The sequence below is a fragment of the Podarcis cretensis genome (assembly GCF_951804945.1).
Source record: "Podarcis cretensis genome assembly, chromosome: 3".
Classification (NCBI taxonomy): domain Eukaryota; kingdom Metazoa; phylum Chordata; class Lepidosauria; order Squamata; family Lacertidae; genus Podarcis; species Podarcis cretensis.
Window position 1 is genome coordinate 59,623,428 of NC_137172.1, and position 25,810 is coordinate 59,649,237.

The 25,810-nt window shown below is 40.6% G+C and overlaps 1 protein-coding gene across 3 annotated transcripts in view; it reads right to left on the reverse strand.

Annotated features, from left to right (window-relative positions):
* The window catches only part of LOC307213538 (SAM and SH3 domain-containing protein 1-like), a 529,506-nt gene that overhangs the window by 165,697 nt on the left and 337,999 nt on the right, over window positions 1-25,810 (reverse strand). The window contains exon 1 of one of the 3 annotated variants that reach the window (XM_079971498.1): window positions 19,015-19,170. The exons of the other annotated variants lie outside the window; for them this stretch is intronic. Coding sequence (XP_079827624.1) covers window positions 19,015-19,056 — 42 coding nt within the window. The 5' untranslated portion in view covers window positions 19,057-19,170. Of the gene's footprint in view, window positions 1-19,014; window positions 19,171-25,810 lie in introns of those variants that run through there. 3 annotated transcript variants of the gene reach the window in all.

The window sequence follows — 25,810 nt, forward strand, 5'->3', positions numbered from 1 at the left end:
CTTCTCGATCCACTGAGATTATTGCTAATCCTTCCATCAAAGGCAACATAGTGTCAACCCACAACTTTTATCAGATCCCCTTTGTACAAGGAGAGCAAGTAGAAGAAGGGTATTAGCACAGTTGTGTCACATCCTTATCTATCTATGCATCTATTGATATTGCTGGGGAGCTGGGATGAACTAAACCAAGAAGGGTGTTCCCGTTCATATACATTACATATTACATTAAAATATATTTTTAGAAGCCTCAACAAATTCCACAAGATTATTCATTAGTATTTTCTGATCGATCCACAAGATTGATATTTGGGCACAATATGAGATTACATGTATCTGATTTAAACATTTGACAGGCAACTGCTTTTTGTGCAGAAGGTACAGATGTATACATAATGACCTGGTTTGCACTAATACTAAGCCAAACCATGGTTTAGTGCAAATGAGGAAGTGGGTGAATTGAGATAATATCATGATTCCTTTGCTCCTCCCTAACCTGTTCTTCTTTTGCCCTGGGCTTACAGTTTGTCGTTTGTATGGGACAGCTAATCGCAAGCCCATGTTTGGGCAATATGCTAAGTCAAACTATGGCTTAGTGCAGCACAGCAGCAAAACCACCAGGAAGCAGCAAAGTGGTTGTGATCTCTTCTCCAGGAGCCCACACATTTGCTCATCTGTGTGAGTTGATAGTAACTGATTGCAACTGTAAATTACATGGGAAAGGGACAGGAGAAATCAGCCCTGATGTTTCAGAGTGATTTTGTATTTCTCTGTCATAATAACTTGCAATGTAGGACTTGGCTGTTTCCTGGAGGAAATAATAATTGCCTCCAGTTGACCAGGCACATACTCATTGCTGCCATAATTATACCCCAATTATCAGCGGGGCAGTCCAGCAGATCTACATGCTCACGGTCATAGCATTTTCCCTTTACACAAGGGAATCCTATGTTCTCATTCCATTTAGCCTTAAAGTGCTTCTGAACAGAGACAAGAATGCAGTGTTTGAAGGCTCTATATAGCATGATCTTTGAGGATAAAAATATGGATGTAAGTCAGCCATGGAGCCTTTATAGCTTGGTGTTTAAAAGTATGTTGCCATAGAGGGCTCACATCTGACTCTATCTCTACCACTAGGAAAAGCATTTGAGAAAACTGTGATGAGATGACAGGTGGGACACTGGCAATGGAAGCAGCAGCAGAATCAGTGTGGAGGCAGGGAAGAGCAGCACAGGAAGTGAAGGAAATATATTCAAGACTTAGTTCCAACATTGTGATAAATTCTAACAGTCATGTACATTTGAGTCCATGGGTGTGATAGCATCACAGTATCCAGAGGAGCCACCCTCTAGGGGCCAAGGAGGCTTTGGCCCCCTGAAAAAAATATTTGAGGGGGCTGCCCCCCAGAGTTGATGGGCATTGCCATTCAAATGGTGTGCATGCACTGTATCATGTGATTGATTATGCAGGGTGGGGCTTACCTGCCCCCCCTATTTTATTCAAGTTGGCACCCTTGACAGTATCAGAAAGATTTTCATTTAATGGACTTTAAAAAAAATCCCTGTGGTCTTATCCTGTCATTTAATGTCTAGCAATCACTTGTTACAGTTTTTATGATGGAAAGGGAAGAAAACCCCTGCAGGACCTCCTCCCCACCTTTTACCAGAAAGCTAAGGTGGCCTTTCCATGATGAAGAGCTCCATTAATATTAGTGCTACAAGGGTGGGGGGTTGGCTTAATTGGAGATCAATGACCTCATCTAAGAACCAAATTCTAAGCAGCTCGAGAAGAAAGCAACTTTCTGCCAATCTGCTAAGACATAAATTAAGGAAATTACATTAGAACATAATTATGCTAATCAGTAATTATGCCATGAAAATGGTATTTATGGATTTGCACTTAATTTGACTTTAACCCTAAAGCCCAAATAAAATGCTTGCACAATGTGCGCAGAGTCTGAAAATGCAGTGTTAACGCTTTTGTAGACTGCTATTATGGACTTCATTTCATTAACATGCCATTCTCATTAAATTCAAGGTCTGTTAAAAGGCAGTCCTTTTCTCAGCTCTTTACAAACAAACTTCTGGTGCAATTCTTAGACAAAATTTGGATGTACGTTGGGAACCTGTATTTAAGATTTGGGAGAGGACCATGGCTTTGCCCCTCTTCAGTTATCCAAAATCTGCAAAATGAGTTCTGTTTTATTATGATAGCAGCTGGACTTTTGCATCTCAGATAGAACTACAGTGGTTACCACATTGAAATATTTTGAACAGAATGTGGTAAAAATTAAAGCCACAAGCAGAAATGCAAGTCCACAAATGGGCAAAATCCAGGTGATAAAGTGTAGGACTGCCAGAGTTTCAGGAAAAAAAATTCCATGGAAAAACAAGCCACAGGAAAAAATTCCACCCACATCACTGGAGGCTTTCCAATCAACATAAATTTTAAAACTTTGCATAGGAGGAAGAAAGCTTTCTAGTGGCAGCTGTATTTATGAGATTGTATGTGTTTGAGTATGTTTAGCTAGACATTCCCACACTTACATGTATATAGTCTATTTTGTTCAGTGACAGATTTATAAGCATGCACATTGTGCAAAGAATTAGGGTCCCTTGAAGCTGAGGGCTCTCCAAGTTATTAGTATACATTACTAACTGAAAGAATACCTTTGAAACATGACTACAATGAGTTGCCATTGTTGAATTCTACTATTTTAGTTAGTTGCATTGTTTCACTCCTCATTTCTCCTACTCTTTGATTAAAGTCAGTGGAGGCTAATCCATGGGTCTGTCTGTGTGTGTGTGAACCCAGTGACCATGAAGGCTGCCTTTGGTGTGTCTGAACAGGGTCTCTAGCCCTTCTAGAAATAAAGTCATGAAGCACAATGTGCAGGTACCCTTCTAAGCATTTTTTTAAAAATTAAAATAAATTAAGCTAGACTGGCTTTCCCACCTGTCAGTGTTTTTAGTCAATGAGTGAAGTCAGAGCTGTGAGTGAAAAGTGAGTTGTTTCGACACCAGGCAATGCATCCCTGGGGTCCAAGGAAGGCAAGGCCAGATTTATAATGGTGGGATTTAAATAATTACAGCAAGGGCCATGCCAGAAGTGGCCATGCCATTCTAAACTTTCATTTCAAAACCCCCAAAGCCTATTGCCCTTCTAGAAAGGAAGTTATGAAGCATAACGTGCAGGCAACCTTCCAAGCTGGGGGCTGCCAACCCAACACAAGCAGAGTATAATCCTTTTTCTGGCACTTGCTGGAGGTGGAAGGGCCCACCCATTTCCAACTCCAGTTGGCTATGATGTTAACTCCTGTCCTCCTTTGTTGCAGGACAAAGATGGGGAGAAGAGAAGAAGCAGGATAGTTGCCACCCCCTTGGTTCTTGGAGAATGTTGGGGGTGGTGGAAGTGCCCAGGCTGTTCCACTTTCTCAGCTTTGGCTGCATATGGCATGACTTTTTAAGAAGGGGGGAGCTAAGAAGTGCTCTGCTCATTTGTCTTCTCTTTGCTTTGCTGCCCATGAAAGGTGTTATTGGGGTGTGTGTGTGCAGAGACATCACCACCACCACATTTACCCTGATGGTTCCCAGGGTTTTTTTTTTTTGGGGGGGGGGGAGGTCCCATTGCTGAACGACCAATATCACCACCACCACCATTTTTTCCCTTGATTTTTCCCAAGTTGCTGGGGGTTTGGGGGGGGGGGGAGCCCAGCCCAGAGGCATCATCAGCATAATCATTTTCACCTTTTCCTGGATTGAGGAAGTACAAAGGCATTATCATCATCTTTATTATTATCATAATTATGATCATCATCACATTTTCCATCATTGTTTTTTTGGAGGGGGAACCCATTTCAGAGGCATCATTATTATCATCATCATCTTTTCTTCCTGCCTGGCCCACAGTAGGAATTGTTCCCAAGTTGTTTGAGAATGGGGGAGCACAGTGCAAGGGCAGAAACGTTATTGTTATCAACTCTTCATACAACCATAATTTTTGCATAGTCACGTTTATTTAGGCGAAGGAACAGGGCCCCTCAAAAGGGCTGTGCACAGGGCCTTGCAGACCATAAAATCTGTCACTATGTTGGAGTGTTGCTGTGCAGTATGACATTATTGTCTGGAATTACCATTAACTAGATTTTAATGGAGACTGTCAAAGCCTTATATGATTGAATATGAAACAGGAGAAGTAGCAAATGCTGCTTTAAATTCTTGACTGTCATTTTTTCTGCCTACCATTACCGCTAAGCATTCTTCTCTGATTATAATTGCTGTAAAATTGCATGTTTTTGCCTGTCCCTTTGGACAAGTGGGTTGAAATTAGTAGTTGTGTGGAGCTGCAGTTGACTCATTAAAATACGAAACACTTGGGTGGGGGGGGGAGGTGGGGGTTTGGAGCTGTTTTATATGACAGAAATTGCTGAGTTCATTCTTAGACTGACTGTGTAAATCCAATGGTGAATGCATTCTTTTCAAATTATACACTACATAATCAATTTAACGTGATACTTGCTGGAACATAACCTCACAGAGGGCAATAATAGTAATAATAATAATAATAATAATAATAATAGCCATTCTATGGTGGGTTGAATGTTTCTGGGAACAAAATCATGGGAGACTTTCATAAGAGGCTAGATGGAAGCACATAGTTTCTGGTTTTTGACTACCGGTACTTATTCTATTATCCTGATACTTAGATTTGTCTCTGTTAAATTTAATACATTTCACCACTAGAATTAAAAACAAAACAACACTGTTATGTGGGGTGACGAATCAGCAAGCCCCATGTCTGCTTTCAAAAAGTGCAATATAAAATAAGACATTCTGAGTGTGGATTATTTCCATTTGCTTATGTTGTCAAAGCATAGTTTTTGCGGTAGTTACACAGGGTTTCATTAAACTAGCACTGTGTAGGCTCCATTATTAAGGGTGTATTTACTGACATTACAAATCTTAAAACTGATAATGTCCTTTGGGATGTATGTGCATTGCATGATGTTAGACACCAGAGGGCCTGTTTCATAAAAGCATGGGTGGTACATTATCCCTCAGTCTCAATGACTAGCAGTGAATGTGTGAACTGTGTCTACAGAAAACAGGATATGAACAAATGAAGGTTATTTTTACTGGTCTGGGCAGTTTGGGAGTATCTGGCTTGGCTGTCATATGAATGAAAAGTGGATTAAAAGCTGAGCTTTATTACTTGTTTTCGTTTCCCCACATTAAATATTCTCCATCTTTAAATAAATGTTTTGTGAACACACATACATATCTCAGGTGTCAAAGGCCAGGATAAGGAGATTATTCTTCTGCCTATGATGAAAGCTATACCATGAATAAGGCTGGATGATATATCATTCAAAACCAGTTTGAAGTCCATATCATGATATTGGTTTCATAATTTTTGACCTGGCAATATATCACAAATGATGATGTGTGTGTGCTAGGCAAAAATCAGAATGTGGGGGAAACTGTGAAGCCAGCCAATGCTTCTCTCAACTCCTGCAGGCAATGTTAACTCAGCCTCAGCTCTCCCCAGCCTCATGCAAACCTTCTTCTGGTCTATCTACCCATTTAAAAATGAAATTAGGTTTTCATTCACTGTTGGGAAAGGGGCATATGTGTGACTAAACTGACAAATGAACAGTTGTATCAAAAGTTATTGTAAATTAAATATTTTCTTATTTGCATATGTTTTATGAAAAAAGTAATTCAGATCCAGAGGGAAAGGCATTGTTAGTCTGAAGTAAGAATAAGATTAGACTGCAGAGATGAAAAAAATGCTATTACAATTAGAATAAGATCTTTTCATTTAATGGCTGCAGTAAAAATCCATTTTCTCCAATCATTTTTATTTTATAATTTAAGAAAGTGGACAATGATCCTGAGGATCAATTGCCCATTTGTTCCTCAAGAGATCTCTCCAGAAGGCACAGTGTCCCTCCTTACAAGAAAAGATAGTTGTGGCTTTTTTTAAAAAAAAATTCACACTCCTTAGCTTTCTGTATTATAATTTATACGCAGGTCACTGACTTATACTCTATGGGAAATGATGCTTGTAGTAGTTTAATTATTCAAAACTAAAGCTTTCTCTTAGGGCTAGACAAAATACTTCAGCAATTTATATTGCAATGAGTTTGGCGGGATAGCTTTGTGCTCGGGGCCCTTCTAATTCCTGGATCCAGCACAAATTTCCTCCATTGCAGGCTCAGGTTATGTGAAAATAAACCATATACCAGGCATCCCCAAACTCGGCCCTCCAGATGTTTTGGGACTACAATTCCCATCATCCCTGACCACTGGTCCCGTTAGCTAGGGATGGTGGGAGTTGTAGTCCCAAAACATCTGGAGGGCCGAGTTTGGGGATGCCTGCAATATACCATAAAGACACCATATTCTCCACTGTCCCTCATTCCAAAGGAAATACAAACCCTGGGAAAGCACCTGGAATGCCTGAAATCTTGCACCACTCAGAGATTGGGGGGGCGTGCAATAATATGTTCTCTCATACCTAACTTTGATCATTTGGCTGTTTGAAGTTTCATCCAGAGCATGTAAGTTATTATGTAAATGATTCATGGCCCTAGGACAACTAGAAATGTGTCCTGTCCAACAGAGGTACTTGGGCAATTCCCTCTAAATATAAATAAACTGTGCTGTATTGTTATTTCCCCCCTTTCCTGTTAGCTATCTCTGTCTAGCCCTGATTCCTGGTGTATTAATGTCTCATATCAAAGACACAAGAATGATAATTCCAGTTTACATCTAGCCCATCAGGAAGGCAGCTAATATTGGATTATTTAATTTCTTGAATATCCTTGGATCTGGAGTTCCCTTCTGCTAATGAGGTTCTGCTCACAGGACACTCCTGTGCCCAAAAGGGAAAGGCAGCTTTTGCCAATTTGCCCTTTCACCTGCATCTTTTTGCACCCCTGAAAATCTGCTACAGAAAGTTGGGGAACCCTTGGGAACAGCATGGAAGGACCTGTAGGGGAAGGCGGGGGATTGACTAATTTTGCCTTTCTCCGCCACTTCTGCCAGTGGAATCATCAAATGCCTCTCATGAACAAAAGGAGCCCTTCACTGCGAGTGCTACAGGAAATGCCGTGTAATACATAAAATGCAGACTTCATACAAATGTATATATACATATTTAAAAACACTGTGTATATGCATTTAGGAACCCTGGCATAATGATATTTTCTAGACTTATGTATATGGGTGTTTAAAGAAACATGTGCATATTTATGTGTATGATATCCATACTTTATATTTTCTGCAAGAAACACCAGTAACACCAGTTATTCCGCACAACAACCATAATGTGTGGAGTCGCCCTTTGATGCTGACACACTGCAAAGGAAGCTTGTCTATGTTACCACTGGTGATATACCTTTGGTCATTGCTTGTTGTTTCTTTGGATAAATGAAGCTGTTACACCTCGTTATAATAACTTAGTGGTTAAACATCAAATATGGTCAAGCCCTAAGTATAATTTTTGGTCTAGATTTGAGAGGTAGGGGAGAGTCAGAACACTTGCGTGAAAAGACCAAAGGATAGGTGTTGTCTTTAGTGGAAATTCAGTTCAGTAGAAATTCTGGTTCAAGACTCATGAACCTATGAAGCTTTCATTAAGTTAGTTGCTATGCCTGCTTTCATTAAGTTAGTTGTTTTGCTTGTTATGCACACTGCAAGCCTGGGCATGTGCATACACTTCCAAAAAAGAAGTCTTGCTCACAAGGGCAGGGCACTTCAAATTCAATGAACCAGTACAAGTGACCACACCTGTTACTATGCCTGCATTTAGATTAAATTACTGGTATATAATTTGTGATGGCTAAGAGGAACAATCATTCTATCAGTACCTCCATGCAAAAGAAGACTGAAGGGGATAATGTTAAACTGAAACATTTGTACTCCATGAACTTTTACACTAGCAACTGATCCTAAGCATTCCCTTTAAAATAACAGCTTAAACAGAGCAGACCAATAGCAGCAACAGCTCCTAATGTTAACTGCATTCTCTTACTGCCAGAGACATTGCCTCCTGAAAACTTTCTCTGTGTTGATACTGGCATAAACCTTCCATAAACCTAAACGGCCTGAAAGATGATACATGCAGGGATTCTGCCCTTTTCCATTATTGGGAAAGACATGGAGTGGGAGATAGGACTTGTGTCAGCTTCCTATCGCAACTGGACATTTGCACCCTGAATGGGGACCTTGTTAACAGCCTAACTGGACTATTAAATATTTGATTAAGGAAGAACCATAGTTGAGTGTTTGCCCTGCAAGTCCCAGGTTCAATCTTCATCTTATCCAGGTAAAACTGGGAATATCCCGTCTGAAACCCTGGAGAGCCACTGCTAGTCAGTTTAGAGTATAGACAATACAGAACTAGATGGATCAATATTCTGATTTAATAGAAGGAACAAGTCCCTATGTTCCTGTTGGTTGATAGGGGAATATTTAAACTGTAAGTATTCAAAGTTGTTCAGGATTGTTAGAATAGTTCCCAAACTATGTTTTGGAAAACTAGAAATGCCTTTTTTGTCATGCAGGTAAGTGCACTAATTTGTGCCAGCCTCTCTTAAGAATATGCCATAAAGTGTTGGGGCTTCGACTTGGAATGCCATGGGTCTTAGTGTTCTAGTTTTTAGGTAAAATGAACAGCATGAGACCTCACTGAGATGTATGATCTCAATTTACCCTAATTTATGCACAGTAGTGACAATTGTATCAAGAGCTAAAAAGCCAGCCTCTTTTTCTACTCAAGTACCAGTTTTATAATAGAACTATTTAATGTCCCTGTCAATTCAAGTCCACTAGTACCATGCTCTTTTTAAGCTAATGATAAACCCAAGCATTATAAAGACAGCCAGGGAGAACTAAACAAAGGCTCATACAGTCTCACCAGATCTGAGCGAAGCTGAGTTACGTAGCTTCAGCTAAAGCTCTAATGACAGAAGCCATATCAACAGACATGAAGCCAACTGCAACCAGTTTAATGTTATAATAGCTTCCCTCATGCAAATGTAAGAGCTGTGATTTGTGAGGAAGCTGAGAGTTTTCTGTGGTGGTTGCTTATCCTCACAGGCTGGATGCTGAAAGAGAGACAAAGAGGCAGGACAGCTGCTCAGGCAGATCTTCTGGCCATAACAATAAGAGGAGGACTAGAGAAAGCAGTACTGTGTGGCTTGACAGGACCTCATTGACGCCTAAGGCGACTTGATTCTGTTGGGCTTGTGCAGTACTCCCTGCAAGTCATCAGCAGTGCAGAGCTGCCAGCAGAGATCAGACCAACAGTTCCCTTTAGAAGCTTCTCTATGGGTGCAGTCAGTCAGACACCAAGGCTCTTCCAGTCTTTCTCTGGTGAAACTATATTAGTTAAAGTGGCTTACATAGTTTGGTTAGCTGGAAGTGTATCCAAGATACTCTGAACTGATTACTTCTGTGGTTTTGAACATCATAGGTAAAAGGCAAAGTGATTCTGACATGGCTTCTAAATGTGGCTAAAACATTCCACCCCAGAGAAGGCGATGCACCAGAAATACAAAATGTTAGTGCACCCACTCTCCTGTTGTTCTGTGGAGGAATACAAGATCAGATGCGGTATTCTTTTTCCTACTCGGCCACACTTAGCAATGATAGGATAAAAAAATGTCGTTAAGCCAGCTTTGAAGCCAGTTTTGATGGCAAGTACAAAATGTTTACCAAATCAAACACACATACTCTTTTATCATCCTACCTAATATCACCTACATTGGCATGAATGGGGTCTCATGAGCTACATTTGTGGAACGAATGGTTGCACCAGGTAGTTAAAAGCAAGACTGTAGCCCTCTCCTAGTGTTCAAACTCACCACATTTGCCATAATGTGAGAAGGAAACAGTAGGAGTCATGTTCCCTACATGCACTGGAATTGGGAAAGGTCTGGAGCAGGGAGCCATGCTGAGTGTTCTAAATCATGTGGGTACCCTACATACATAGAGCAAGATTTTTGTTTCAGACTTCCACCCACAATACATGTAAAGCGATGGAGACGTGATGGAGAGGGTGGGGCCATTGAGTGCGTCTCCACTCCTGCCTTTTCATGTAATGGAGAATGTGTGAATCTGAGCATCTGAAAATGATTCTGAAATGCACTTTACTCAACGTCATTTAATTGCATTACCAAATGCAGGTGGAAAGTAGCATAACTCATATGGAGGGTGGGGAGACAGAGAGGGGAGATGTGCACAATACCAGATTAAAATGCAGACAGGCCATTCTTTTTCTCTAAACAGATCACTGGTCTAGGGGAAAATGCATCAAAGTGCAGCATTTCATAAAAACACACGCAACAGGATAGATACCACAGGGAAGGAACCACAAATGGTCACAAAAACAAAGTGAACATGCTAACAGCAAGCCAAGGTTTTCTTTGCAGTGGGAGTAGTAGTTGAGGCCAGATTTGCAGGGCAGGGGATGCTGACCATATCAAAAGAGGGAGTTGGGGTGTAGGGAACTACTCAAGAAAAACTGAGCTCCCAAGCAGTGCTGGCTGCCGCTAGACGAGAGTGAACATTTTAAACACTTAAAAAATCTTGCTGCACCATTCAGACACCAGTTCCTGCCTTCCTCCTTGCCTCCCCCCAGCCTCATAGTGCCACCTGAAGCAGCCACACAGCTGGCTGTGCTCCCAATATCTTAACTCTCCTTCTTAATTCAATCATGCAGAATATTAGTGAATAATTACATGAAAATGTTACCCGACTGGATTTTTTAAAATAGAAAGTCATTTTCTCATAGTAGTGGGTGGAAATGCATATAATTTTCCAATCGTAGGGCACAGTAAAGGTAAAGGGACCCCTGACCATTTGGTCCAGTCGCAGACAACTCTGTACTGTACCTCAATTCTCTTATGAGAGAGAGGGGGGGAATGGTATCTACTTTCTTTGAAGCAGACAAATAATCATGTCATATGTGTAATCATTTCTACAAAACCAGTTACCAACTTCCTGATTTTTAAAAGTCAAATTATTTTCTGTCTGGATTAATAATGAACATGTTTTTCATATTCCTCATCATCACTCTTTTTTTATCCTGAGAGCAATTTATCACTATGCACTGAACTCAAGGGAAAACTAAAAAAAGCTGGGAAAACTGTTAAATTAGAAACAAAACAGATTTTTAAAAGTGAAAGGATATACTTCAAATCTTTTACAACTGCTGGACGGTTGCCACCACAATGGAGCTGCAAAATGAGGACTTTAAAAGGTAACTCATGAAAACAATTTCCCCCAGAGATTTTCAAAGAGGGACATAATATGCTGTATTTCCTCTTCATATTAAATTTCATATTGAATTAAACACATGTAAATTGCAATATGTGTGGTATGAATTTGGGAAAACACTCATAGATAAGGGGATATTTGTTCCTTTATCTTGATTTACTTATTAGTTTGTTCCTAAATCCTAATCCTATTTCAAGGACTAAATCTGGATTATAAACTTTACACTCAGACTCTCCAGATGATGTTGGATTCCAACTCCCATCTACCCCAGCCACCATGGGCAATGATCAGGGATGAGTGGAGTTACAGCCCAACAACATCTACAATGTCCATCGGTTAGCCACTTCTGATCTAAATCCTGAATATTTACCCAAGCAGTAGTTGTGGCTGACATTTAACAATTTGTCCAAGGCCACACAAACAAAGCCAAATTTGTGAATGCATTAGATTTCGGTTATGTTTTCTGCTGGAGTAGGTGCTATTTCTTCAAAGTAGGGTGCAATAAACATCTTCCATAAGAACAACAACAATAAAGTTTGCCCCTAATGAATTCTCACAGTTTAGTACCAGTTTACACATTGGAAATACAGAGAGTTAGATCCAGAGTTGCATGAGTGGACAGCTTACATAATCATGCACACTCTAAGCAGTTACTGTGGGTCAGGGGACCATTCAAAATGTTGTGGGGTTGGGTGCAGTGGATACCAGCAAAACCAGGTGAAGTCCCTCAGGACTGCTTCTCAGTGCCTTGGGGGCTGAACTGAGTAGCAAAACCCAGCTGCACAAATGGACTTCTCCATTGCTCTATGTGGTAACCATTGCCACAAAGAGAGCTGTGCATCTACAGGAGCTCACCATGTGGACTGGGTGATATGATATTACTGTATATCTTTCCTTTGGGGTATTTGCAGAAGAATGACTTGAATAAGAACATAAGAGGCTCTCACTGGGGCAGGCCAATGGCCCATCTAGTCCATCATCCTGTTCTGATAGCAGCCAAACAGATGCCTATGGGAAGCTTGAAAGCAGTACCTGAGGGCAACAGCACTCTCCCTGCCCCATTCTTTCATTGCAGCATGCAGCTTACTTTCTTCAGTAAACACATCCTGCATGGTAGAGGGGAGGAGAGCAGTGGCAGATCAGCCACTAGTGGTGGCCACTAGTGTATTTTTTAGGGAACACATCTGTTTTCACACCATTTTATATTTTCTGGTTGTGTGTGTTTCAACCCTCCCCTTCCTTTATGGACTGAGCACATATCTCTTTGCATGTCTCCGGCAGTGTAGCTCTGGTCCCAGCACAATGTGAGCATAGGATGGCTCTATTTGTGATTCTGATTGGGGTAATCATACTGTGCTGCAAGGGATGTTCAAAGCACCATACTGTTGAAGGATTATGCTTAGAATGAAAATTATGGGGATTCTGGGTTTGGTACTGCAGACAAATAGAAAGGACAAAAGCTCAGTATATTCCTCACACTTGACTAGTTGCACTGGGAGCTGTTTTTGTCTTGCAATTTATGTTACTGTCAGTTCTTGTCATGATTAATTTCTCTTGCAGCTATTCCACATAAGACAAGTGAAGCTTAGCTATTTTAATTCCAGCAGACCAGTCAGATTTTGACTGGCTCATGCAGCTTGCACACTGACTTGCTGCTTCCAGTTCTCTACTGCCTGAAGAAGCCAAGCAGTGCTGAGGAAGGTGAGCAGGCTCTATCTACACTATTTAGCTTGTTTCTTTACTGCCATAAAATATTCCTTTGGCAGTGGGAAAGTGATGAACCATGTACTGGTGGCCCATCCTCTGGAGAATATTTTCCAGAGGACTTTGTATAGTAGCTGAAGTGTCCCAGATGTGTGATTAGTCCATCAAATATCAAGCACTATTTGTGTTACCTCAAAATGCACCCATCAATTTAAATATTATGCCTTTTCAGTTTGGGGTGGACTCACATCCAGCCATTCATCAAGTTTTAGAGTAGCAAATGGTTTTTAGGATGTAGCATATAGAGTAAAAAGCCCGTCCAAAAGAGATACGAAAGCTCTGTGATTTGGAAGTCTTGGTGTGGATATGTGTATACATATGTGCATGTAGAAGCCCTAAAGTTAGTTGCTGAACTGCAGATAGATCATACAGTTGACTTAAAAGGAAGAGCTTTAGACTTTCACACCAGTACCAAGGGCTGCATTGCCAGACCCTTTGAACCGTAACACAATGGTGCTATTAGAAACCCACCTCCACAACTATCGTATTTCACTTGTCAGTGAAATATCAAGCTGCAAACCTGCATTTGACTTTTGTGGGTGTTTTTTGTTTTTGTTTTGTTTGCTAATGGACACTTCTACAGAGTGTTCCTTATAAGCCTTCCATCCTCTTCTGAATGTGCTTTAGTGAGATAAGTCCTAATGAATACAATGTTTCACCTGCCTAGTATACTGAGAAAGTGCAGATGACTGAACTGGGACTGAAATGACAGAGGTTTAAATGCCACGTCCAAAAAGAAGCTTGGATTTAAAGGCCAGGTATGCAAACCAGTTCTTTAATATGTGGATGTTCTCTTGATGCTGAAAGAATTGAGTGGCATTGATAAATCACCCTATTCAAGTGCTTGATAGCAGAATTCAAATATTTATGGAAATGTCCAATTAAGGCCTGAAAGAAGCAACAAACAATGCCTCACCAATGAGTATAAGTTGTAAATCAGTGACGACAGAAATTGGGAAATAAGAGATACCTATAATTTGAACATAAATGGAAAACGCAAAGAGCTGAGACGCAACCAGATTACACAAAATAATATTCCTAGCTACACAGCCACAGGTTATGATAATAGTGACTATACCAGTTTTTTCCAAACTGGTGTCATGGACTGAAAATCCCACCAGTCCCATTTTCAGCTGCCCATGCTAGTTGGGACTGATGGGAGTTGTACTACAAAGCATCCAAGTTGGCAATGGCTAGGCTATTTTGTCCATCATTCATATACCAAACTAGACCATTGCTTCATCTAGTTTAGTACTGACTACACTAGAAGTAGCCAATGTAATGCTGTCCAAATGTTGCTGGACTGCAGGTCCCATCATACCTAACCATTGGCCATGTTGGCTGGGGTTGATGGAAGCTGGAGCCCTGTAGATCACTTCTGGTCTATAGTGACTGGCTGTGACTCTCCAGAGTTTCAGATTAGGAGCTTTCCCAACATTATCTATTGATGCCAGGGATTGAATCTATGACCCTATATATGCATTACACGCTACCCATCCCCCAAGCTGAATTTTTCCTGAAGGGGTAGATCTGCTGTCACTTTTAAATGTCAAATGATACTAGTAAATATGTCACATCAAGGCTGCAGTTGTATGCACCGGGGGCAGGCCCCACTGAAAACAATCAGACTTATTTAAAAGAAAACATGTATAGGATTAGGCTGCAATGCTACTTGTTACTTAATGTAATGTGTCTTCTGTTTGTGGCACCACTTCTTATTTTCTTCAGAAATATTCAGTCAATGCCTTGTTTTCTTTACAAGCCTTTTGCTATTTATTCCAGAAAAAATGTATCCCAACACACAAAAACAAAAAATGCTCAAAAGAAGAAATGGTGGACAGAATGCCAGCTGACAATTATGCTATTTGGAATAAATCTATAGACAGCAGCAGCTCCATCATCCACTAGTCTTGCATATCTCCAATTTGAGAAAACTCATCTCACATAACTGCAGCAGCTGTTACTGTTTGGATTGAGAATAGTAATAAGCCATATGGTATGCAAGAAATCCCCATACATATTCTCACATGGACAAATATTATTATTGCACAGGATAAACACATCACTATATTGACTTTTCTCTGGGGAAGCATGCAGCCTTCAACCTAATTTTAAAAATATTGCCTGCTTCCCAGTGAGCCAATTGTCTAAAAGGAATGCATTTAGTTACCCAAAATAAGTTACTTAAGGTCTGAATTTCAGGGACAATTTTAATATTGTAATTAGATTTAAGCATTATTGTAGTAAAAAAAACAAGCATAAAGTAATCCCAAGCAGCCTTTAGGGAGAGATATTGGCAAAGGGGAACAGACTTTTAAGTGTCTTTTAAGAAGATGTAGGTGCAGAAAATTTGTCAGTCCAGGACCTGTGTCAGATATAGGAGCTGGTGAATCAGGAGGAACAATGACTGCTTGGTATGGCTGCAAGATTGGTGTGCATGACTTGATCCCTTCCTATGGAAAGGTGCACATACATATATGTTCTTAGAGAAGAATATACTATGTCTCCTAAGTGTTCATGTCAGTCAAATAACATTGGTTGGGAATTCAGTTGTAACTGAGTGCAGAAGAATAAGCTTCTCAAACGGCATAGAAGGGACTCCTGTCCTACTGCAAGATTGAAAGTGTCATCTATTGACAATACAGGCACAGAGTTTTTCATTTTTCTCTCTCCAGAGATTTCCCTTAGGGCCTGGTCCGTGTGCATATATCATTTGTTTTCAAGTTTACTGCTGCACTACCTGATATTTGAGGCAGAATTTGGCAGCTTAAGAATATGGTGACTGTGCCTAGGGAAAACTCGAAACCAAAGGATGGAAGGGTATTCCCAGTAGGAGCTTCCAATTATTTGAATCAAACACTGGACTCAGACTTTAACAAACAAACAAACAAACAAACGAAAACCTCTAATACTGACCACATGCAATCTTGACAGCGTCAAGCTTAGAGTGAACAATAGCATTATTGTTCCACATTTGCTCCATTTCCCCTTTACAGTTCTTGCTTCAAAACCGTCTTCCTAAATGCCAAGAGACCTCTGGGTGGAAAATTAATTCTGCAAAGAACACTTAACGGCTATATAATGATTGCCTGTAATTTACCACTGAAGCTAATTAAAGGGGAAGAGGGCTGAGCTCTTTGAACTGCTCATACAACTGCAAGTCTGACACTGTTAGCTGAAAGCCTACCTGCAGATCTTAACTGCATGCTTTCCTGATCTGCATTAGAGTACTACTACTGTGGGGAGATCTGGTATCAAAGCATGATATCTTTCCCTCTATAAACTAGCAAACAGGGATCCTGCAACAAATGTGGGATAAGAAGTAACAAGATTTTTTAAATGTTTTTTTAAGCACAGCATGAATATTTCAGTACAGCCAGAAGCTTAGGATATAGTGACATAGTAAAGGTAAAGGTAAAGGTACCCCTGCCCGTACTGGCCAGTCGTGTCCGACTCTGGGGTTGCGCGCCCATCTCGCTTAAGAGGCCGGGGGCCAGCGCTGTCCGAAGACACTTCCGGGTCACGTGGCCAGCGTGACAAGCTGCATCTGGCGATCCAGCGCAGCACACGGAAACGCCGTTCACCTTCCCGCTAGCAAGCGGTCCCTATTTATCTACTTGCACCCGGAGGTGCTTTCGAACTGCTAGGTTGGCAGGCGCTGGGACCGAACAACGGGAGCGCACCCCACCGCGGGGATTTGAACCGCCGACCTGACGATCGGCAAGTCCTAGGTGCTGAGGTTTTACCCACAGTGCCACCCACGTCCCTACATAGTGGGGCACTACAAAAACCTGTAGGAATGGAGAGACCAGTGGGAAACAATGATCTCTGAATATAAAACTATATAAGAAGGCAGCGAAGGACATGCTGGAGGTGGTATCACCTTGTTCATCAAAGAGGGCATGGAATTCAGCAAGCTAGGAATCCCAAAAGGCACAGATTCATTGCAGGTGGTGAAACTTGCCTTGATTCTGCTTACTTGAGCATCCTGTTCTCCACTGCTCACTAACCTATTCCCATTCCTCATAGGGCAAAGAATTGACCTAGGGGACTAGGGAGAGGGTAACTGATAGGTGAAGAGTTCTCCCTTGCAGACAGGAAAGGCTCACTGGGACCCTCCTTCCCCCAACTGTTTGAAAAGTCAAATGTCCTGCTAGCATTGCTATGTTGCCAGCATCTTTCTTTTCAAACTGTTGAGGCCCAGCGGACCTCTTCCTCTCTCTCAGACGTTTCATCTTCACCTATTGAAAACTATAGAAATTTAAAGTGTTCCACTTTAGCTGGTTTGTGCCCTTCTTTCTTAGGTAAGAAAAAAAGCCATTTATATTATTGTTCAATAATATATTTAAATTTAAATAATGAGAGACAAAGAATCCCAGTGATCTCACAAATATAGATGTGCATCTGTGCAGATTACCCAATTCATTCTTCTTTTCTGAAGCTCTGTTATCTATAAGTGCACAACAACAATTCTCTTGGGATGTCTTAATTATTTCACCACCTGAAACAATTACAGACATATTCACCCTTCTGTTCCACAGTCCCTGGGACCTGATGGCCCCAAGGGGCCATCAAAATCATGAGAGTTTTGACCTTGGAGGGTGGGAGAGATCTAATGTTGGATGCCCTCTTCCCTCTGCCATGTAAATTTCTGTAGCCCTTTCTTCCTGACCTCAAAGCTCTGATATCACTAGGGTTGAAAAGGGGGCATGCCAGAGATGGACCAGGGGAAGGCACTGGATTCAATATCATTCTAGTAGTTCTCTGACATGCCCCCAAATCAGGAAAAAGCTACACCAACCCAGAAGCTGCCATGGTTCACTTTCCTCCCATAGTACTCAGTGGGATTCCCCCCAAAAGATAATCTGAAAAAGATGTAGAAGTGCAATAACAGTCCTCTGCCTTGCATCTGCATCTGCTTCTGCCTTAGCAACAAGCACAACTACTTGTACAAGTAAAACCACCTATGTTTTTTAGATCCTTGAGCCCTCCATGCCATGTGCCAGAGGCTCCCTAATCCCTAGAACCAGCTTTCAGGTGGAGGGCTTAGACAGGCATGGGGGGGCGGGCCTCAGTGAAAATGGATGGACTAAGTTGCATGGGTGGAAGTGGATACAACTCAATGAGGACACAATCCCAAGGCTTTTTCCCCTCTCCCCTCCTCCTTAATGTCAAACATGGCCCAAACCTGACACACATGCACAGCAGATATATTTGTTGACATAGACAGTTATAACAAACACATAAAATATATGGAAACAAACACCAAGGAATCCTGGGACAGACATTCGCATCTGGTACTTGCTTAGCAAAATAGTTAATCTGGTTTTAATAAGAAAGGATATACCGGGAGGTCCTGTTAATTGCAGGTCATCCACACCATATTACACGAATAGTTTCCCCTCCCCCAACTTCAATCTTTTGAAGGGCAGAAAAATCAAATAGCTACCTGTTACCTTGAGTCTTGCTTTGGTCAGGGCTGTTGTATTATTAGTGTCAGTGATAGACTCCCAGTGCTAGAAAAGCAGCTTTTAATTGATTTAAAACACACACACAAACACACACAAATAATTTTACTGTATTCCACTAAAACAAATTCATCAACTACTTTCTTCAACAGTTTCATTCAGGGAGATATAAACCTAAAGTAAAGCTGTTATTTCAACAGATGCACAAACAGAGAGATATATTTTAAATTCCAGTAAAGAAATCAGTTTCATTTGTTATATTCTATTCTTAAAAGTGGTTATAATACTGCGTTAAAAGAAAGCTTTATTTTACATTTCAAGACCAATGGGAAATTATAGTTAATCCTCAGTACAAAAACACTGAAAGACTGATAATGACTTTTTCCATTTTGAGATAGCATGGATCCTTTAAACAGCACAACCACTTTCATCTGAGATTCCTAAACTTGTAAATTTCCAAAGTAAGAAACACACTTTTACTCAGCATCCATTTTACTTACCACTTCCCTCTCAAACACAGACTTGCTTGCAAAAGTATCCATAATGAAAAGCGAATGCCATTTATCTTTTCCTTTTCAGAAAGGAAACGTTTCACTCCCAGAAGAGAATTATGAACAGAATTTACTGAGCACTTCCTGACTCAAAGAGACTCCGCGGCAAATGAGTTTAGAACGATCTGGGTTGTGGCATTTTATTTTGTGATTCAAATGTTAAGTATGTCTCACTTGACTGGATGCTTGCAAAACATGTAATAAGGAAACAAGGAAAGAATAGACACCCCCCCCAGCATTATTCGTATTTGAAAATGTTCGGCTCAAGTTACCATGTGTCATTCAGCTTGGCCACTCCTACATATACTGTTTCTCATATGCAAAATCAAACCTCTTAGTGGGTGTTATGAGGAAGGAAACCAAATATCAGACCAGATGTTTGTAATTAGATACTGCATGTTCAATGTGAATGAAAGTACAGAACATACAAACGTTTTGTGCACTTTAGGAATATTGCATGGAAAATTAAGGGAGCTGTTATAAGAGGCGTTACTTCTTTTAAACTTTCTGCAAATGCCCGGTGTTTTTGCATGGGAGTAAAACACTCAGCTGAATCCAATGCCATGCCCAAACTTGCTGGAAACAATTATTTCTACATTTTAGATGCAATATCATTCTTGCAATTAGAAACTGCATGAATAGCTTCTGAAAAGCAAATTGTTGATATGGGGTCATCAGTTTGGATGAGGACCTTGTCATGGAGAGCATTAAATCCTTTGTCCTCTGCAGTAGTCCTGATCTAGATTGAGACCCCCGTTACTGCTATTTGCATTGGAAGTTTCATTTCCAAGGTAAATATGAGGTGCTACTCTACTTGGCCCTCTAATCACCACCACAAAATTTCTTTAGTTATATCAGAGTTTCTTATGTAGTTTGCTCTCCCAGATTGATTTTGCTTTAACAATTAGCTGGCATGGAGGGGAGGGCAGGACAAGCTGGTTCAGGACTGTGATCTGGGTGGATATGTAGCTGTAGGCTAGTATAGAAGGCAGCATGCTTCTGAATACCAGTTTCTGGAAACCACAGGAAGGGAGATTGCTCTTTTGCTTGGGTCCTGCTTGTGGGTTTCACACAGGCATCTGGTTGGCCACTGTGAGAACAGGATGCTGGACCAGATGGGCTCTTGACCTGATCCAGCAGGCTCTTCTTATGTTCTTAAGAGCATTGTGCTCGAATAGCATTGTGTTGCTAGATAGACAGTGTTCTTTTTCACTATTGCCTCTCGTGCACTGGCTAGAGCTAATATGTATGGGAAAGGGTATACATCAACTGCAGCCTCAGGACAAAGAGATAGTACTTGGTTGGGAGCAGTAGTGCTTACTGATATCAGTGTTTGTTTTAAGTAGTTCTACAGCATAATCCTATGCTCTGCAGCAGAGTGTAAAGTAGAGTGTAGGACTGGATTTCAGCTCCCATTGCTGGCACAAGAAGAAATTCCTGTTGGTCTGCTAGTCTTTGACCGTTCCACCAGGCATCCTTCATTCTAACCAGTTGAGCAGAAAAGGGTGGCATCTTCCACTACTTACAAATTATTAAAATGGTAGAGTGGTATTAGAGTAGTGTAGCCTTCCCCAACATGGTGCCCTCAGCCAGTATCACCAAGGATCAAGAATGATGGAAGTTACAACCCAACACATCTAGAGGGCACCATGTTGGGGAAGCCTGGAGTAGCCTATTAGAGTGGTAATGGTCCCTCACCAATGGCACAACATTGAGATACTGCTGCAAAGGGGTTTTAGTGGAAGTTTATAAGCCAAGTAGGTCATGGCTGAAGACCTTTGAGCCCTTTTGCTTTGGACACAATTATGCTAGAAGTGGTGCATGTCTCAGCTTGCTCTGAAGTAGCTAAATGAGATGATGTGATCAGGCTGTAAATCTCTTAATTATTAGTCTAAAACAGCCAGATAATTGTTAAAAAGGGAGGAGGTTTCAGCACAATATTTGTAGTTTGCTGCACAGCAAAAGTTCTTCATTTTCAAAAATGCCAAAATTCAGCTTATGAAATGCAGCTTTTTTATTTTTATTTATTTTTTATTCTTTCCCACTCCCCTCCCCTCCTTTGAAATCTGCAGCCAAGCCACTGAATCTCTCTTATTTGGCCTCACATTTTGTCAAACACAGACAACATTGTCTCTTTGCAAGGAATTGTGAACCCTCTGGCCTTGCCAATTACAGTCAGGATGTCTCCAGTGCTTTATTTATTGTTTAGAACTGGGTGAATATAGGCCAAAGAGTTTCAAATATTTCCTTTAACTCAGCTCTTTAGCCCAATGTCCGATCATTTGTATTCTCGTCCCTACAGAGTTCTTGTATTGTACCTTGCCTTCTGTTCTTTAATTGAATGGATTATCAGCTTCCTGCATAGTGCCAGTAATTATGTTTAGAAAAGTAAGGATGCAGATTTGTACTTTAAAGAGGAGGAATGTATTTATTATAAGGAATACAAAATAGCTATTCTTTGTTTGTTTTGCTTCTGCTTCTGCTGCACTTAGCAGTAGAAAAATGCCAATGAAAATAAAGCAAAACTGACTTAGACTGCAATCCTATCCCCACTTACCTGGCAGTAAACCTCAGTGAACATAGTTGGATTTATTGCCAAGTAAAAATCCATAGGATTGTGTTGTTTGTTCAGTTTTGGTTTGTAGATGTCCTTGCCAGACAATGGGAAGAATTTCTGTTGAAAGTAAAGAACGGAAGGTATTCTAAATAGAATTAAAGAAGAACTGACTGTAGACTTCAAAATCTCCTGATTTCTTTTTAAAACCTGAGCTTTTCTGATGAGGAAACAGGCTATTTCCTCAAGATCACAGTGACCATCCATCAAACATCTTTTTATGCTTACTGAGAACGAGGCAAAGTAATTCAGTGAAAAGTCTGAAGTTCAATTGCAGCCTTTTGCAGAAAGCTAGCAAAGGGTGAGAAATGAATCATCTTTATGCACCATTTCTGTAGTACTCTTTTTTTATTGATCTACTCACAAAAAGAGGTTTGAACATTTTGAAAGCCAACTCAATGCCTTTGATCATACACAACTCAGAGATTTCTTAAACCTATAGCATGCAGTTGCTTATACCACAAGTAGAATTTTTAATATAGTTTTATTCCAATAGAAGAGGGAATGGGCCCTTTATAATGCAGCTTCAGGGCCAGTTCACATGACCCTTAGTTATGTGAAGGGCTGTTTCCTTTTATTTAGAATGACCAATCACTATCTAAGTTCAAACAGTATTCTAAACTATGGGGGAAGGGGATGCCCCCCAGTATAAAAATTAAGGACAGCTGTCTGCAAATGTCATTAAAAAAACCCCCTGATTACAGTTACGTAATGACTTTTCTGTTTGCATCTCCAGAGCCCTTTTAGCACCGAATTCTAAGATGTGGAGAAAGAAAACAATCTGTCTTTTGAAGGAGTTGTAGTAGACCTGCTGGCATTAAAAAACATAACATCATTTTTATTATACAAAAACAACTAAGGCAAAGTGAAATACCTTTGTTGTTTTTTTCCTTGCTTTTATACAAGTAGACCCAAGTACAATAATGGCTGTCCAACAAAATGTGCTCCAACATCTCTGCTCAAACTGCTTTCCTCAAGCTGCCTGCTCCCCACTCAACTTATTCCTTTCACAGTCATTAACTGCATACTGCTACCAATTATCATAATTACGATGCCCAGGCTGTGCCCTTGATTGATCCTAGAAGTGAACACAATTTACCGGTATACACAAGAGAGCTTCTGAGGGAAATATAAACAAGTTATTTGACTTTGGAACAAACCCTTTAAAAATAAATCAGAATAAGAGGAGTCAGTCAGTCTCTCCCCTCTGTCTCTTTTAACCTGTCATATCATATTTTTATACACAGTTTTCTCAGACTAGTACTGCAGAAACTTGCTGTGATCCTATTAACATAGCCATCAAGCACTATGGGAAGACTTTTATGCTGTAAAGCAGGATGGACTGCCACAATGAGATTGATATGTCAAAACATGGCTAAGTCAAACATGTGAAAAGCTAAATCATTAGGATTGTTCACGCAACAAATTACCGGTATATACAATTTCTGGAAAAGGAGGAACGGGTTTGTGTCTGTAGGCCATCCAGATCTAAGCTTGTTGGCAGAAACTAGTGAACAGTGCTAACACACTTATAAGTGTAGGCCCTGAATATGCAACTTGAACCCTGCCACTACAGACGGCACATACGCAGCCTATGTGTGTGCACCTTGCGCACTGTAGACTCTGTTCGTTAACATTGTCAAGCTATAAGAAGGATTTTGCCACAAATTAGATGCAAATGTGGTAAGACAATCTGTTCTCTGAGAGTCACTGCAGTCCTGGGCCAATTTCATGAGCAAACCAAGCCACTGCTATGAGCAACAATATTTTTCGGGGGTGCACACAAAGCTGCATATAATCAAAGGAGTGTACTTCAGGATCCCATGCAGTGATACAAATTATGCTGGTGTGTATCACTCAGATCATGTAACTCAATTGGTTTATGGCAGCAAAAAATCTTGGCTAATTCTTGAGTTCATGATAGCTTTCCTTATGATACCCATCCTTGCTCTAAAAGAAACAAGGCAGGAAATAAGCTAACTTGTGGCCTTTCAGATGCTGTTTGACTACCACTCCCATCATCTCAGATCATTGAGTATGCCAACTAGGGCTAATGGGAGTTGGATTTGAACAACATCTGGAGGTCCACAGGTTAGCCACCCTTTGGAGAGACTCTATGATACTTCTTAACCTGTTTGAAATGTTCAGAAATGTCAATGCATTAGTATATGTTGGCACAGATTCAGAAGGCCAGTGTTTTGCACATAATAAGCAGAACCCGTCAGCAATAATGGCTGTTGTCCTGCCTTCTGATCTCAATTTCCCCTCAAACTCAGAAGAGCACCATCTCGTCTTCCTGGACCTTCTAGGGAAGAAGATGTTGCTTTGCCAAACTCCTCCAGCTTGTAAGACAACACTCCTAATGCTGTCCTCCTCACCATAGGAGCTGATAACTGCCAATATTCCTTTAAGGGCACAGAAGGGGCAGGGTCAACACCAGGTCCAGATGGGCCAGATTTAATAAGATCCCTGCAATTTTGAGTTAACAGGTCTCCTCCAACCCTCAGTTGTCAGAGCGCTCTGTTAGATTTTGCCCCATCAGCAAATAATTCTCCTGAGTTGTGAGGAGACAGAACATCTACTCAGGGATACCCATGTGGTGCATTTAAAATGGGAAGAAACATGTGTTTTAGGGAGTTAAAGCAATTAAAGTATAAGCAGTTTGGCAAGGCAAGATGAATGAGCAAACCATTGTTTCATATACCTACATTTATCTTCTTGCATGGCAGTCATATAAGCATACTAAGAATCTCCCTCTTTTCCTGCCACCCACATGAAAACTCCTGAATACAAAAGACACAAAGCCATTCTGTTCCAAACACCTGGCAAGTGTAAATTGTTCTACTACCAGAAACACAGCCTCTCCTTTCCCCTCCTAATGAAATAACAACCATCGTGTTCTAACCTGTGGAAAATTTTGAAGGGAGAAGGATGGATATACTTCCTGCACCAGGAAGCACCCCAAAAAGAAGCACGTGGAACTAAAGTCCTAGGTCTATGGCACACATAGCACAACCTGGAGGAGAAGAATACTTTTGTTTCATAGATTTACTGGCCACTTCCCATTATGAAGAATTATAGTGCCAGCCCACAATTAGCATTAGGCATGCCACCCATGGACCATCTTTCCTTTAGCTCAGAAATAATCTGAGTCATTCCCTCAGTATACTGACAAGCACTTTAGCTTATTCCTAAACTTAAGCTGAATTTGCCTCTCCTGCACCGTGAAGTCTCAAATTCCCTACTACCCTGCTCAGAACCTGAAAACTCAGCTAATTTGTTGAGTTCTGATCATGGGGAAAAATTCCAAGCACATTCAATTGAATATATACACAAAGCCCTTCAGACCTTTGCACTAATTTCTTGGGGGCGTTGGAGGTGGAGCCGGAAGCACGTGAATTGGGAAAAGCAAAGTAGTCCCACCAGTATTTGAAATACTGGTAGCATCATGTATATATTTGTTCTGAAAGTACAATTTGGATGTGAAGAAACAATAAGAAATTAATATGATTGGCTATCGTGGTTAGAGAACAGCTGTTTTATGGCAAAACTGGGAATGTATTGCATTGGGAACAGGGTTGCTATTTGCGTTTTGAAATGATACAAAAATACAAATGCAAATGCAAATACAAATGCTGGTTCCTATGCATGAATATGTAAAGAAGAGAATGATTTTCAGATTATGCCAACACTACCAGTTGATTCAAATCTTGTGTACCATAGAAACATGTGTGGCATCAATAATATTCCCTTAACTGTGAGATGCCAGCTCCCACTTCCAAAATACACTTCTAATGCTGTGTCTGCACATTCTTTATTAAGGACCATTGAAAATTTACTATCTATATTCTATTTCACAGGAAATATGGTTCTAAGTGTCAAGGAACAAGACTCAGGATGATTAATTTAAGCAGCAGAGATATGTGGTGTTTAAAGACATCACCGAGATACTTTTGTCCAGCTGCACACAAAGATGTGAAACAAATTGATTGTGATGGATTTTAAGTGACAAGCAGAACTGAAAAAGGGCCTTACAATGCCATTGTAGCCACACTGGCATAAACTGCTTCATGTACCAATTATGTGTAACCATCAATAAAAACAGGGTACAAATCACATGGAATTAACTGA